The sequence below is a fragment of the Sinocyclocheilus grahami genome, unplaced genomic scaffold (assembly GCF_001515645.1).
Source record: "Sinocyclocheilus grahami isolate Dianchi unplaced genomic scaffold, SAMN03320097.WGS_v1.1 scaffold26.1, whole genome shotgun sequence".
Taxonomy (NCBI): Eukaryota; Metazoa; Chordata; class Actinopteri; order Cypriniformes; family Cyprinidae; genus Sinocyclocheilus; species Sinocyclocheilus grahami.
Window position 1 is genome coordinate 162,649 of NW_015505205.1, and position 12,680 is coordinate 175,328.

Consider the following 12,680-nt stretch of genomic DNA (forward strand, 5'->3'; position numbering starts at 1 on the left):
GGCAAAGTAATTTTTATAGAAAATAAAAACACTTAGAAAAATGTTACGGTATTTGCATTTGAAATAAATCTCTTAGCAAGACACGTTTAAAAATAGTTAAAGCAATGAATAAACAGAACTAGCAGAACATGTTTTACCATTGTACATTTTATGTAAGTCACACAGACTAGTTGGTACTATAAATGTTCCGAATTTTGCTTCAGATGACACTTACATTCCCTTAGATTTTTCTCACCATAAGCAATGAGCCCCCAAAAACGATGGTGTTGGATGCATTATTGGCCCAAGAGCGGCCACGATTATGGGTCACATAAACCGTAGCACCCTTGCGCAGAGTCGTCATGTACGTAGACAGATTCCCAACTGAGCTGGAGCCCTGAACATTGCTATGGGACACAGCCACCCAGTAATTATTTACAACCAGCCATAGATCAGTTGTCCCACTGCCCCCAGTCTGTGTGGAGAAGAAGAACTGATAGACGCCAGAAACCGGAGCTCTGAATGTCCCGGTGCGAGTGCTGAAAGCCCCTCCTTGATTCACATATACTTTCCTGTACATTATCCTGTTCACTTTTCCTGAGATGCTGGCCGGGTAGGTGACAAAAAAATGGACGTTTGCTTTCACTACAGACCACAAGGAAAGAAGATGCTGCATTCATTTCCTTAAAAGGTAGATCATTTTAATAATACAAACTACATTTTCACAGTGTGATTGATGATAAAGAGAAATGACTCACCTCTACTTTTGTTTTTCTTACACATCCAGGTGATTTTGTCTCTGCTGATGCAAGACTCAGATTTTCTGCACTTTCCACAGACAAGCGTGTTAATATCTGAAAGGATGGTGTACAACAGTCAATAGCTTATATAAATACCTCAAATTTTCCTTAAAATCCACTTGCATTGTATCTTACCTGCACAATATGCCATATGGCAAGCTACCGGTTTGACAAACTTGTAAACGTAGTAGTTTCCCCTACATGCTTTCACTTGAATGGGAGGAGATTTGAACAAACAGCAGTTGTTTTTCCAGTTTCCACACACCTTGCGGGTGACCACCCCGTCTCGTATCCGGGGATGACCGCCGACGAGCCACAGCGGAGCGTGCGTGCCACACATTTCTTTCTTCACACACCTCTCGGGCATCTGGATGGGTTTCCCACGGTAGAAGAGACGGTACCAGCCCTTCCACTGGACACGACGGTCACAAGCAACATTCTTGGTGGTGTAGTTTGTGGCTCTCCAGGTTTGGTCCAGCGCGGTATAGTGATTGCAGGGGTCAGAGGACTCATCACTGTCATCCTCACCAGAGCCTTCATCTCCATCTCCATCCTGGGTGAGGGTATACAGCAAATGGCTGCTGCCTATCAAAGACAGACATAAATAGCCCTTTTTTGTATAAATAAATAAATAAATATATAACTGGATATGGACTGGATAGTATTAATGAATTAGTTTTGTCCAACCTCTTCAAATGAATTAACTGATAAACATTTTCAATTCTTTACCTATTGAACAATTTTTTTAATAGTAAATAATTGCAATAATTATTTACTATATACTATAAACATTTAATAATAATAATAATAATAAATAAATGTAAAGCATACAGAATTAAAAAAAAAAATTTTTTATTTACTTACCTGTTTGTAGTGATGTCAAATTCATCTCCACGTCTGTATCAATAGGCTTTTGTGAACAGTGTGGTAATTCCTGCAACAAAACAATCATAGTAGTTTCTGAAGAAAATTGTTTGTCTCACAATATGATACATTTAGATCGTTTGGGCCTTATTTTCACTTTGAGATAATGGCACAATTAATACATTATACATTACATTTTTAACAACAGCATGCTTAAATCTTTTTGTATGTCCAATACGATTTTGCGGGTCTGATTAGAATTTCTTTCTTTCTTTCTTTCTTTCTTTCTTTCTTTCTTTCTTTCTTTCTTTCTTTCTAGCAAAGAATCTTTCATTATCAACTTTAATTTTACCTGGCTCAAGGCTTCTTGCTTTTGTTTCATCACTGCTTGTTCATGTTTCAAGTTTTCCATCTCCTAAATAAATACAGAGGAAAAAATACAATGCTCATACCACTTTCCCATTAGAAACTGAAATGTTTAGCACTCAGAAGCATTTTTAAATTCCCCACTACCTTATACACAACAGCAAGTTGCTCCTGCAAAGGCTGGTCAACCATATTCCAAGCTCTGAATGTATACTGGAAAACAGTGCAATGAAATATTGTGAAATAAAATGAAGTTATTTGCACAGTTACTGTGAAACTGTAGTTGTAATGTAAAAATATTTTAAATAGTTTGGTCTTATTTTTTTATAACATTATTATATTAGCCAAAATATCTTACTGAAATATCTCTGTTCGCAGTGTCGGCTGCACAGATAACCAGCATGGTAAACACTTGAACACATAAGCAAAGCATCTAAAGGTGAAAGTAAAAACTGCATTAGATTTTGTATTATTTATCTATATACATAAAAAAATAAACATAAAAATAAAATAATAATTTAAGGTATGTATTTTTAATTTTAAAAATGGATTTACTGTTTGGTCCTTAATCAAGAAGGTAAACTCTTGGGATTTTCAGATACTGTAGGTTACCGATGCTTACTGTAAGTGATTTGATTTTATAAGTGATCTTTTTATTTATTTATTTATTATTTTAGAAATTATAAACATTTGACGCTTACCTTTTCACAAAGAGCAGATCTCTATGCGTTATGCAAGTCAACTATATAGAATAGAGTCAGTTTATATACTGCACCAGATTATGGGTGGACACTACTGCCATGCAAAAGGAAGTTGCTGGTTTGACTTTCACACCAATATTCTCTTACACGAGACTGGTGACACTCTTCACAAATAAGGTGCTAACATGCACATGAAAAATGGGCACAAGCAGTTTTTGAGCTCATGAGGTCAGCAAAAATAAAATTGCTGCAAAAATGTATTTGCATATGTGCAGACAAAATACTATTGAAGATGCATGAGTCAAACTAGGATGTCAATGTAAAACAAAAATAAAAGCAAACAAACAAAAAGGAGACAACGCGTTAACATATTTTAAAGGGATCAAGGTCAAGACTAGGTCAGTATTTTGCATTAAACTGAGTTTTCTTTGTTTGAACTTTTGGAAAATGTAATGACTGACCAGGTTTTAGTTATGAATTACCAAGTCAACCATTATACTTACACTCACATTGCAATTTAACAAGTTATTTGACAGTTAGAATTATGCCTTTGCAAGTATCAATCAGAAACCACATGTCAAGACAATGGTTAGAGCAAAAAACCTAGTCTTGCATTATCAGCAGAATAGTGACAAGGACTACAAAAGTACTCCTTTTTGCACAAACACGCATTTTGTTTAACATATTATCTTAAATAACACTTTAAATCTATTCTGCATTGCTGTCTAATGTTCACAAATTAATATTAGATTCCTATGAGATTACTTTCACTTTTAAAAACAATGAAAAACTGGGTTCAAATTTTCCAGCTGGGAGAAATACACCCATTGAGGAAGATTTAAAGAGTAATAATAAAGCATAAATGGTAGTGAGTAGGAAATAGCTTCATGGAAAATATGCACAGTGAGTAAAAGATACACTTGCTTTGACTAATAGAAATGACTGCCAGTGTCTGGGGGAAGGATGCAGAAATATCTTGAAATAATAATAAGTATCTGCAACATCAAAAGCCACCACTAGGTGGTAACCTCTAACCTATTAAAAACATTGGGGTTTTACAATTTTGCTGGACAGGAAATTGTAAATTACAAACCTGGTAGAGATAATGCATAACCATGTACAATAAATATCCACTTTGATATAGTTAAAAATATTCTGGTGAATTTATCTAATTGTGTAATGATCCCAAACCAGTGAAGAATTACATTATTGTCTTGCTGAGAAATTTTTATTTTTTTTTTAATTAACTGATATAATGTTAATATACCAACCTATTGAAGTACTGAAATCTGTTTTGTACTGTTGTAATACACTGATAACCACCAAATGCAGGTGGTGATGAGAGTCACATGATAAACCAAAGCCCATCACAAGCAGCTTTTAAATAATAACATATCGAAGGTGCACAGTGTCATTCACACAAACACTAAACACCATCATGGTAACATTCATTTAACAACATTAGGTGAAACACACAATCCTAATATACAAAACTGATAAGAAAAAACTAAGAAGAAACATAGTTATTTCAACAAAAAAACAGAAAATTTGAAATGTAGTGCAGGGAATTTTAGGAATGTCAATTTACGGTTATTCACTTTTTCACTTCCAAAAACGGTATACTAGCGTAAAATTAATGTCCAATACATGTCATGTCCAATACAGTTTTTCACCGTATATAGTAGGGGAATTTACCGTTAACCATTTAACAGGTTTTTACAGTAGAATTTTTACAGCCTTTTACCGTTAAGTTCACGGTAAGTTTTTACAGTGTAGACAGTAACTTAAAATTACATAGTGGCTAAAGTGTACATATTAATACCTACTGAAAGGATACCACCCTAGTGACAGTTTTGTACGTTTTATTTTGAGAGTGTAGAGTTCTTTTAAATAAATGGAATACAATCTTATCAATATTAATGGAATACAGTCAACAGAACATTGTGCTTTTGATCTCATTCCTTAACTGTAAAAACCATGCCAAACATCATTTGGTAATGTATTAAAGCATTTGGCAGTAACCCCAAGTCTCACTGTCAACAGAGCAATGAGCAGTCGATTGTGTGATTAGATAAGACCAGGCAAGTCAGTACAATAGTCCACCCAGGAAAACAATGTTCATGTTTTGATGTGAAGCACAGGCCTCAGCCTTTTTACATAAGCAGGAGACATCAGTAAACAGCCCTGGGGAATGACAGGCATGCCAGAATGAGAACAGCCGCCTGGACAAACCGATTACAGCCTGTTGTGAACTGTGATATGTTTGCATACATTACACAACCCTACCCCACCCGACGACCCCTCCATCTACACTCATCCACAGACAAACACGTACACTCCATCCTTTATGGCCTGGTTTGAGGGCTGTACTTTTCCTATCGAGGTTCCTGGAATTGCATACGGTCGCTCATTGCTGTTCTCGCACGTCTCTATAGATTCTAGCACATGAGGGTTCGGTCTTTAACAGCTGCATAACAGGGCGCTCTATGGAGAGAAGCCATCTGTTTGAGTTTCTTTTTACTGCTTAGATACTCATGCAGTCTTGTGCACCTGTGTGGGAATATATAGCAAAAACAAAAAAACAATTAAAGAAAAGCTGTGGCACAAATATTGACAGGTAATATTGGTCAAATGCACTCTCATATAGATTATATTAGTATTAGAAAATAAAAATTCTGTCTTTATTTACTCACCTTCATGTTGTTCCAAAGCAGTATGACTTTTCCTTTAAAAGAAAATAATTTGAGTCACGTTTGAGAAATTTTTTAAATGATCTTCTTTTGTTTTACAGAGGAAAGTAATATACTGTAGGCTTAGAATGACATGAGGGTGAAGTAAAGGTCTGTTCACACCAAGCAAGATAACTATATTAGCACCCACACCAACAGACAATAAGTTCTGTTTATTATTTTAAAGTTTTAGCATATTATATCAAGTTCTTTAAAGTCTGATAGATTCTGACTGGCTGTTTTTATTGTTCATCAGCTGGGGGGGAAAATTATATGAAATTGATTCTAACAATATCTTTCCTCTAGTCTATGGCATTATTGTTGTAGCTTTGGTGTGGACAGAATTCTGACAAAAAGTCAAACCTATAAGACAGTCAGGCCATAATATTTGAAAGTATGAGACAAAAAGTCAAAATTATGACATCAATGTCATTATTATGACATAAAAGGTGTAAATTATGAGGTAGAAAGTCATTATTAGGACCCTTCCTAGAAAATAGGAAAAACAGAAAATGTGGAAAAAGTTTTGTCTTGATGGTGATTTTTCATAATTATGTTTGTGTGTGGCGCAGAAAGGGGCATCTACACTTAAGTACATACGAAGTACCTAAAATAGTATGAGGTTACTATCCCTGCGATTTCTGTACAAAGTGTGGAGATGTGCGATATATGACAAAAAAATACCATTCAAACAAATTATGAGTAGGAGCTGTCCGTTGTTGCTCAAAAATGAAAAATAATTAGATAAAGGAAAGGTTATCAAATTATTTTAATGTTTATCTAGGCCTGAAATATTTCAGAGACTCCAGGATGTAAACAAGATATCCATCTAACCTTACATGGAGTGCCACATAGCATGTGATTTATTATGGTATGTGATATATTGTAAGAGGAGCACTTGTTTATCAAGCAGTTCTTGAGAAGGTTAATCCATCAAGAACACAGTAGTCTCTGTGGACACAAAATGATCCTGATGTTATTTTCACATTCAGCAGAAAGTAATTTTGTTCTATCACTGCACATCTGACCTTCATTTACTACAGGACAGATTAGCTAATTTCATTGTTTTGTCCAGGCTTGTTGTTCCATTCATGCCTCTCATTGTTGTCAATTGACCTCACTTTCCATGTAACCTCTGACTGTAAGTGGTGTGTTGTTTACTATGAAATGTAACCTTTGCCTTACTGGGCAAAGGACCAATGTGTAGAATCTCGATCCACACCTGCTAATCATCTTTGTTCTCTCTAGAATACGGCCTTGAAAAAACAATAGAAAATGTATTTGAAAATCTTCTCATCCTTGGGTCATCCAACATGTAGAGCCTGTCTTCATTAGATCAGATTTAAAGATATTTAGCATTACATCACTTGCCCCTCATTGGATCATTTGCAGTGACTGGGTGCCATCAGAACGAGAGTCCAAACAGCTGATAGAAACGTTACAACAATCCACAAGTAATCAACACGACTCCAGTTCATCATTAACATCTTGAAAAGTGAAAAGCAGATCCATTATTAAGGAGGAATAATGAAACAAATCCATTATTAAGGAGGTTTAACTTTAAACCATCCCCTTTGGCCAAAATACCAGTTCATAATCCATAATAATGTTTCCTCAAGTGAAAAAGTCCATCCCCCGTTCATCAAAATCCAGCAACATATTTGTTTAAAAATGTTTTGGACTGTTTTCACTTGTAAATGGTGCTTGATCTGTGCATATTTCTCTCCTGATTCAGACAAGACAACCTTTGCACTAGAGAAAGCTATATTATGGACAGAGGACTCATATTTTTGCTAAAATCTACAGTTTAAAGTAAAATAAAATGTATTGATGGATTCAAACATGTAGCTTTTCACTTCAAAAGATGTTGGACTGAAATCGTGTTAATTACTTGTGGATTATTGTGATGGTTTTATCAGCTGTTCGACTCTCATTCTGACGGCACCCATTCACTGCAGAGGATTATTGGTGCAAGTTATGTAATGCCAAGTACATTTTCAGCTAATTTTAATTCTTAGTTGAGCAATTCCTCATTAAAAGACTCAGTGTAAAATTTCCACAAAAATTGTGTTTATTTCCATTCTATAGACATAATTTGCTTAAGATGAAAAATGTATTACAAAAATAAGTTTAGATTTTCAAGGGTAACACAACATAAACAAAAATATAAATACACAAAATATGGTCCTTACATGTAAGGTTGTATGGTACAAGTTCAAAGCAGATGGTTGATTTAATACAGTAGGCATGCTCTCAAATGAGAAGGCTTAAAATTAGAAGCTCTGATTTCATGCTATATAATATTCGCAGAGAACTAGTGGCCAAAGGCCCACATAACTGAAAAGGCAACCGCTGAGCAAAGGTTGTCGAGTTGACGTCGAGAAACTAACTTCAGTCAATGAGGTATCTAAACTGCTTCAGCATGTTTAAGAATAAACATGCACAAAACACTGTGTTTGAAATGCTTGGTGCATAAGTTGTAAGTGTTTCAAGTTTAAATCAGTGAGATTATTGGTACATTCTAGTTCTAACTGGTTCTTTCTTAAACTCTTACACACCAGGGATCACACTGACATATTTGGCCACACACTAATACAGTCACAATTATGGCCTGCAATGATCTCTTTCTCTTCGGGCCATTCTGAATAGGAATACTCCTACAGCAGCAATCAGTCATTTAATTACAAGTGTTTCTTGATTGAATGCAGTGCAACATGCTCTTCTAGTAGACTTTTACATAAATTATCCACCACAGGTTGCATATTGGTTTTTATCACCCCGTCTTGGCCCTTTATCTTTGAATTCATGTGTTCCTGGGCTGGCACAAGCCTGTCGTTACATGCTGGTGCCACTAGTCTTGCTGGCCCTTTCCTCTAATGCAGTGAGCATGACCTCCGTCTGGCTCACTTCACACTGGAACTTCCACTTAACAGTCTTCCAATAAAGGAAGAGCCGTTCAGTGCAGATTAACTTGGCACTCTGTCCCCCTTCATATGAGTTAGTATTGTTTAAGGTAACACTGTGACAAAGCCTAGTTTCTCAAACCTTAAAAAAAAGCTAATTATATAGTCATGGTGCAGAGGAAACCAATCACATCTACGGTATTGCTGAGAGACTACGTGGCTTCACAGTGAGAGGTAAGTTGGGACTCGGCCATGTGGACATTATGGCCATCGCCATTCACTCATCTCAGTCAGTCATAGAACTGTCCTTTATCCTTCCTGGAGGCTTCATGCTTCTTTTCACTTAGCCAGTCTGAACACGGCCAGGTCCAGAGGCTCTCGACTGGGGACACACCAGTCATCTGCCCCCTGCGTGACTTCATAGTTCCGTCGAGCAGTCTTATTAAACACTGGGAGTCTCTCGACTGAGTCAGTGGATAAAGCCTGAGGAGAAAACACATGATTTAATCTGTTACAACACAAAGCAAAGTATTCTCTGATTTACAAGACGTTTCTAATGTTTTTAAAAGTAAAAAATGTGTTCAGAAGACTTTCAAAGAACAGCCCTTTGGCAGGGTAACACTAGGTTTAATTTCTGACAGGAATGGAAATGAGGCTGTAAGGAGCAGAAGCGTTCAGTGGATTGTACGGATGTTTAACAACATTTGACTGTTTAGCTGATGAATCGTATTTCTGAAAATATATTTTAGTAGGCAAGAACTCCACAAAGCAGTTTTGAAAGTTGTGAGTTGTGAAAATGACCTTATGTTTATCCCTCTCAGCCTCGTTTTCATCAGTGTAAAAATTCAATATGGCATATAACCTGACTAAGGGTCTATAGTTACAAATGTTGGCAATAGTGTCATTCCAAACCTGCCAATGGGATAAAACAACATTAGACCCCACTTATTTCTACTGCATGGACAAAATTCTTCAAAATATCTTCCCACAAAAGAAAAAGTCATGCAGGTTTGGAACGATATAAAATTTTCTGGAAAAAACAACAACAAATAAAACAGAAATTTCCATTTAAATTTTTGGGTGAACTGTCTCTTTAGGCAGGGTTTAAATGTACCTTCAGGTGAATGACTGCATCAGTGCCATGGCCCTCCATAGAGTACAGCTGAAGATCACCCTGGAAGTACTTGGCATAGAGTCGAGAAATGGGCAACCCATAACCAAACCCGGCCTGTGGACAAAAGTTGGCTAATATTATAAAGAGGCAGCGTTATAAGTATCAGTGGGATTACTACTGAACTATTAGTTTTTATTAATATTTTGTATTTTGTTCTTATTTTTATATTTTCAGTTATTATTTTAATTTTATTTAAAGTTTTAGTAATTTTGATGTTTTTGTCACTTTTATTAGATTTTGTTTTTTATATATAAAAATGTTTATATAGTTAATTTATCATTTCAGTATTAGTTTTAAATTAATTAAAAATTAGAAATTATACATTCTTGTAAATGAGCTCAAATAAAAAAAAGGAAAAGATTAATGCTTATTTTATTTCAAGTAACAAAAATGGTTTTAGTTTTAGTTATCTATAATAACCCTCTAAAATGGACACTTTTTAAGATATGTACCTTGCAATCCCATTTGTATTTAATGTGTAATGCAGTGAAGTCTCACCAGGGGAGCCCTATGTTTATCATCCATCTGGGGTTTTGGTGCGGTGGAGTACATGTAACTGAAGAGATTCTCCATCTTCCTGAAGGGAACTCCACCACCTTGGTCACTCATCTACAAAGACAAAGATGACATTATTAGAATAAAAAGTGGAAAAAAAGAGAAAAACAATGAGAAAGAGAGAATTAGGGCACAAAAAGAAAAACTGTGTTAACAGTGAGGGGGCGAGATGCCAGACCAACAGACAGGCACTGGCCATGACTGGTTAGCATGTACTGGACTCAAATCAGCATTGTCAAGGTGACCAAACATCATGGCCAGTCTGCTCTCTTGTACTGTGTTATGCAACAGCAGGTGTTTCACTGATGGGAAAATGACTGATGACTCTAGTTACATCAGACTACAATCACATGAAATTTTTATGAGTTTAACAACCATAAGGTTAAAAAAGATAATTAAGAAATAACAATAAAAAATAAAATTATTTCATACCAATAAAATATTCAGGGATATATTTAACCAAAAAATATAGTATATAGTATTTTCTTACAATTTCAAAATGTAATAAAAATGAAGCCTATTTTAAGGATATTTTGTTACAGTTAAGCACAATACATTCAATCCATCACTGCAACAAAATTAAAATCTCATTATTGTAATCTAAAGAATATTTTTAAATTTCACGTATTTACAAATCATTAATCATACTTTAATTTATGCAGATTTAGATTAAGAAAAAATGGTTTAAAGAAAGTATGTTTGCCATTTTATAGTGCTTTGAATTTAACAAGAATCACCATGAACAATCACTTAAAATAATGTAAATATATAACCAATAAAATCTAAATTAAAGGGGTTATATGATGCGATTTCAAGAAAATGTGCATAATTGCCATGAAAAAGTCTAAATTTTTGTTTTAAATAATTTGTTTAAAGCATACTTCAATAATGCTTCTGGGAACAAATCATTTTAGTCTTTCAAATTAAAATCACCTTGACAGTGAGGTCCTCTCCTCCTATGGCCACCATAACTTGAATGGGTGGAAGATTACTGCCTTCTTTATGGTTCTCAATGGTCGCCCTCATTGCATTCTGAGGAAAGAAGCACATCGTCATGACAACATTAAGCTTATAAACAGCATTGTTTCAGGACAGAATATGAGATGGGCTACAGCTCACCTTGAACAGTTCAAATAGCATATGGTACAGATGGGAAGGCACGTACACTATGCTAATAAGCTGGTTACTGTTATCAGCTGTAAATAAAAGAACACAGTCACAGTTTCAATATTGCCTACAGCTGCTAAAACATTATCATTGCTAAGCTCTGAACAATTCTGCATGAAACAAAGAGAACCAATAGATGGAATAAATCTAGTATCAGGTATCTTACTCAGCCTATATATTGTGATTTTACATGCAATTCCTGTGTTCTTACTGTTGAGTTCCTGAAGCACCAGGTCAGGTGAGCTGAGGTAGTACTGATCACACAGCATCCTGGCACTTTCATATGCATCTATATAAAAAAAATGTGACGACAAAATATTTTTTAGAAACAAAGGACTGCTTATGTATTGACTAAACAAATGGGTCACTGATTTTGAGTAGCACAATTGCAACAAACACCCACTCTACATGTCTGCTGTTTCATCAGATTGATAGCAGATAGATTTTGCATAATATACCTTTAACAACTTCTGCCACCTGGCAATGAGGGTCTATACTGCCAATGGTATTGGGGTGAACTGGATTTGTGGCACCATCAAAAACAAGAGCTGAAAAATCAGACAAAACAACATAAATACAAGCAATTTAGGAAGCAAGAATTATTATTTGGTCTGAATATTGTGCTTACTGTGCTGGTTGATGAGCATTCTGATTGATATCCGGCTCAGGTAGAAACGGTCCAGAAAATACTGAATATTCTGATTAGTGACTGGATCTTGACCAAATACTTCTTTATATTCAATCACACCCTGGGCCATAGTGGGTACAACATCATTGTGCCTGTTTCGGATGTTGACCAGAGCATTTACAAACCTGTGTGCATATTACTGAGTGTTAAAATGTGTAATGAACAATGAAGAGGAAAAAAAAATAAGTATACAAGCCTATTTTTAGATGTAAAACTATCTTCATGACAATAATATATGCCAACCCTTTCAATTCTCAATTTAGCAATACTAATGAGAATTTGTGTAGAAAAATGTGCTTAATTGCCATGAAAATAATGGCACACAATAATGAAAAAATATATATTATTGACTAAAGCATTGTGCTAAATTGAATTTCTTGTTTTTCGTTTGATTTTGATTTTGAGGTCAAATGTAGGATGTTTTTTTATGAAATTTACCCATTTAATTTCTACTTACTCCTCCAATACACTTTGGTCATCTGGACTTTTCTCCAAGAATTCCAAGATCTCCATCAAACTCTGTATATACCTTAGCAGACAAACAAAATAAATAGGATTGAATTTATGTCAAGAAATTTAATAATATTAAAACTAAATTAAATTCTGTGTGAGCACTGAATTTTTAAAACAGTTTGTTTGTCCAATGTTTTCAGAACAAACTGTCAGATTTGACAGATCTTTGCAACATATAATTTTGAGCAAATTTCCCTCAAACTTTAAACATGTCCTGACATGAACTATATATATAAATATA

The 12,680-nt window shown here is 35.0% G+C and overlaps 2 protein-coding genes across 2 annotated transcripts in view; both read right to left on the minus strand.

Annotated features, from left to right (window-relative positions):
- Window positions 1–220: 220 nt before the first annotated feature.
- Window positions 221–2,442, minus strand: LOC107566636 (uncharacterized). The gene is made up of 7 exons (XM_016252142.1): window positions 2,368–2,442; window positions 2,157–2,222; window positions 1,996–2,058; window positions 1,644–1,713; window positions 915–1,364; window positions 738–833; window positions 221–624 (listed from the first exon to the last, which is right to left on the minus strand). The coding sequence occupies exons 1-7, from the start codon at window positions 2,440–2,442 to the stop codon at window positions 221–223; spliced, it is 1,224 nt and encodes a 407-aa protein (XP_016107628.1).
- A 5,063-nt stretch (window positions 2,443–7,505) lies between these two features.
- pdk2a (pyruvate dehydrogenase kinase 2a) overlaps window positions 7,506–12,680 on the minus strand; it is a 7,310-nt gene continuing 2,135 nt past the window's right edge. The window contains exons 3-11 of the mRNA XM_016250931.1: window positions 12,384–12,455; window positions 11,867–12,051; window positions 11,697–11,786; window positions 11,450–11,527; window positions 11,191–11,267; window positions 11,005–11,103; window positions 10,015–10,125; window positions 9,457–9,570; window positions 7,506–8,825 (exon numbers count right to left, since the gene is read on the minus strand). Of these exons, the coding sequence (XP_016106417.1) occupies window positions 8,682–8,825; window positions 9,457–9,570; window positions 10,015–10,125; window positions 11,005–11,103; window positions 11,191–11,267; window positions 11,450–11,527; window positions 11,697–11,786; window positions 11,867–12,051; window positions 12,384–12,455 (970 nt within the window). The 3' untranslated portion in view covers window positions 7,506–8,681. The remainder of the gene's footprint in view (window positions 8,826–9,456; window positions 9,571–10,014; window positions 10,126–11,004; window positions 11,104–11,190; window positions 11,268–11,449; window positions 11,528–11,696; window positions 11,787–11,866; window positions 12,052–12,383; window positions 12,456–12,680) is intronic.

Excerpts from the sequence above, each read along its gene's own strand:
- LOC107566636 (XM_016252142.1), bottom strand. The coding sequence starts at position 2,442 with ATGCTTTGCTTATGTGTTCAAGTGTTTACCATGCTGGTTATCTGTGCA. Across the intron at positions 834-914 it reads CCATATGGCATATTGTGCAG|ATATTAACACGCTTGTCTGT; the intron begins GTAAGATACAAT and ends CCATCCTTTCAG. Across the intron at positions 625-737 it reads TAAGAAAAACAAAAGTAGAG|TGAAAGCAAACGTCCATTTT; the intron begins GTGAGTCATTTC and ends TGTGGTCTGTAG.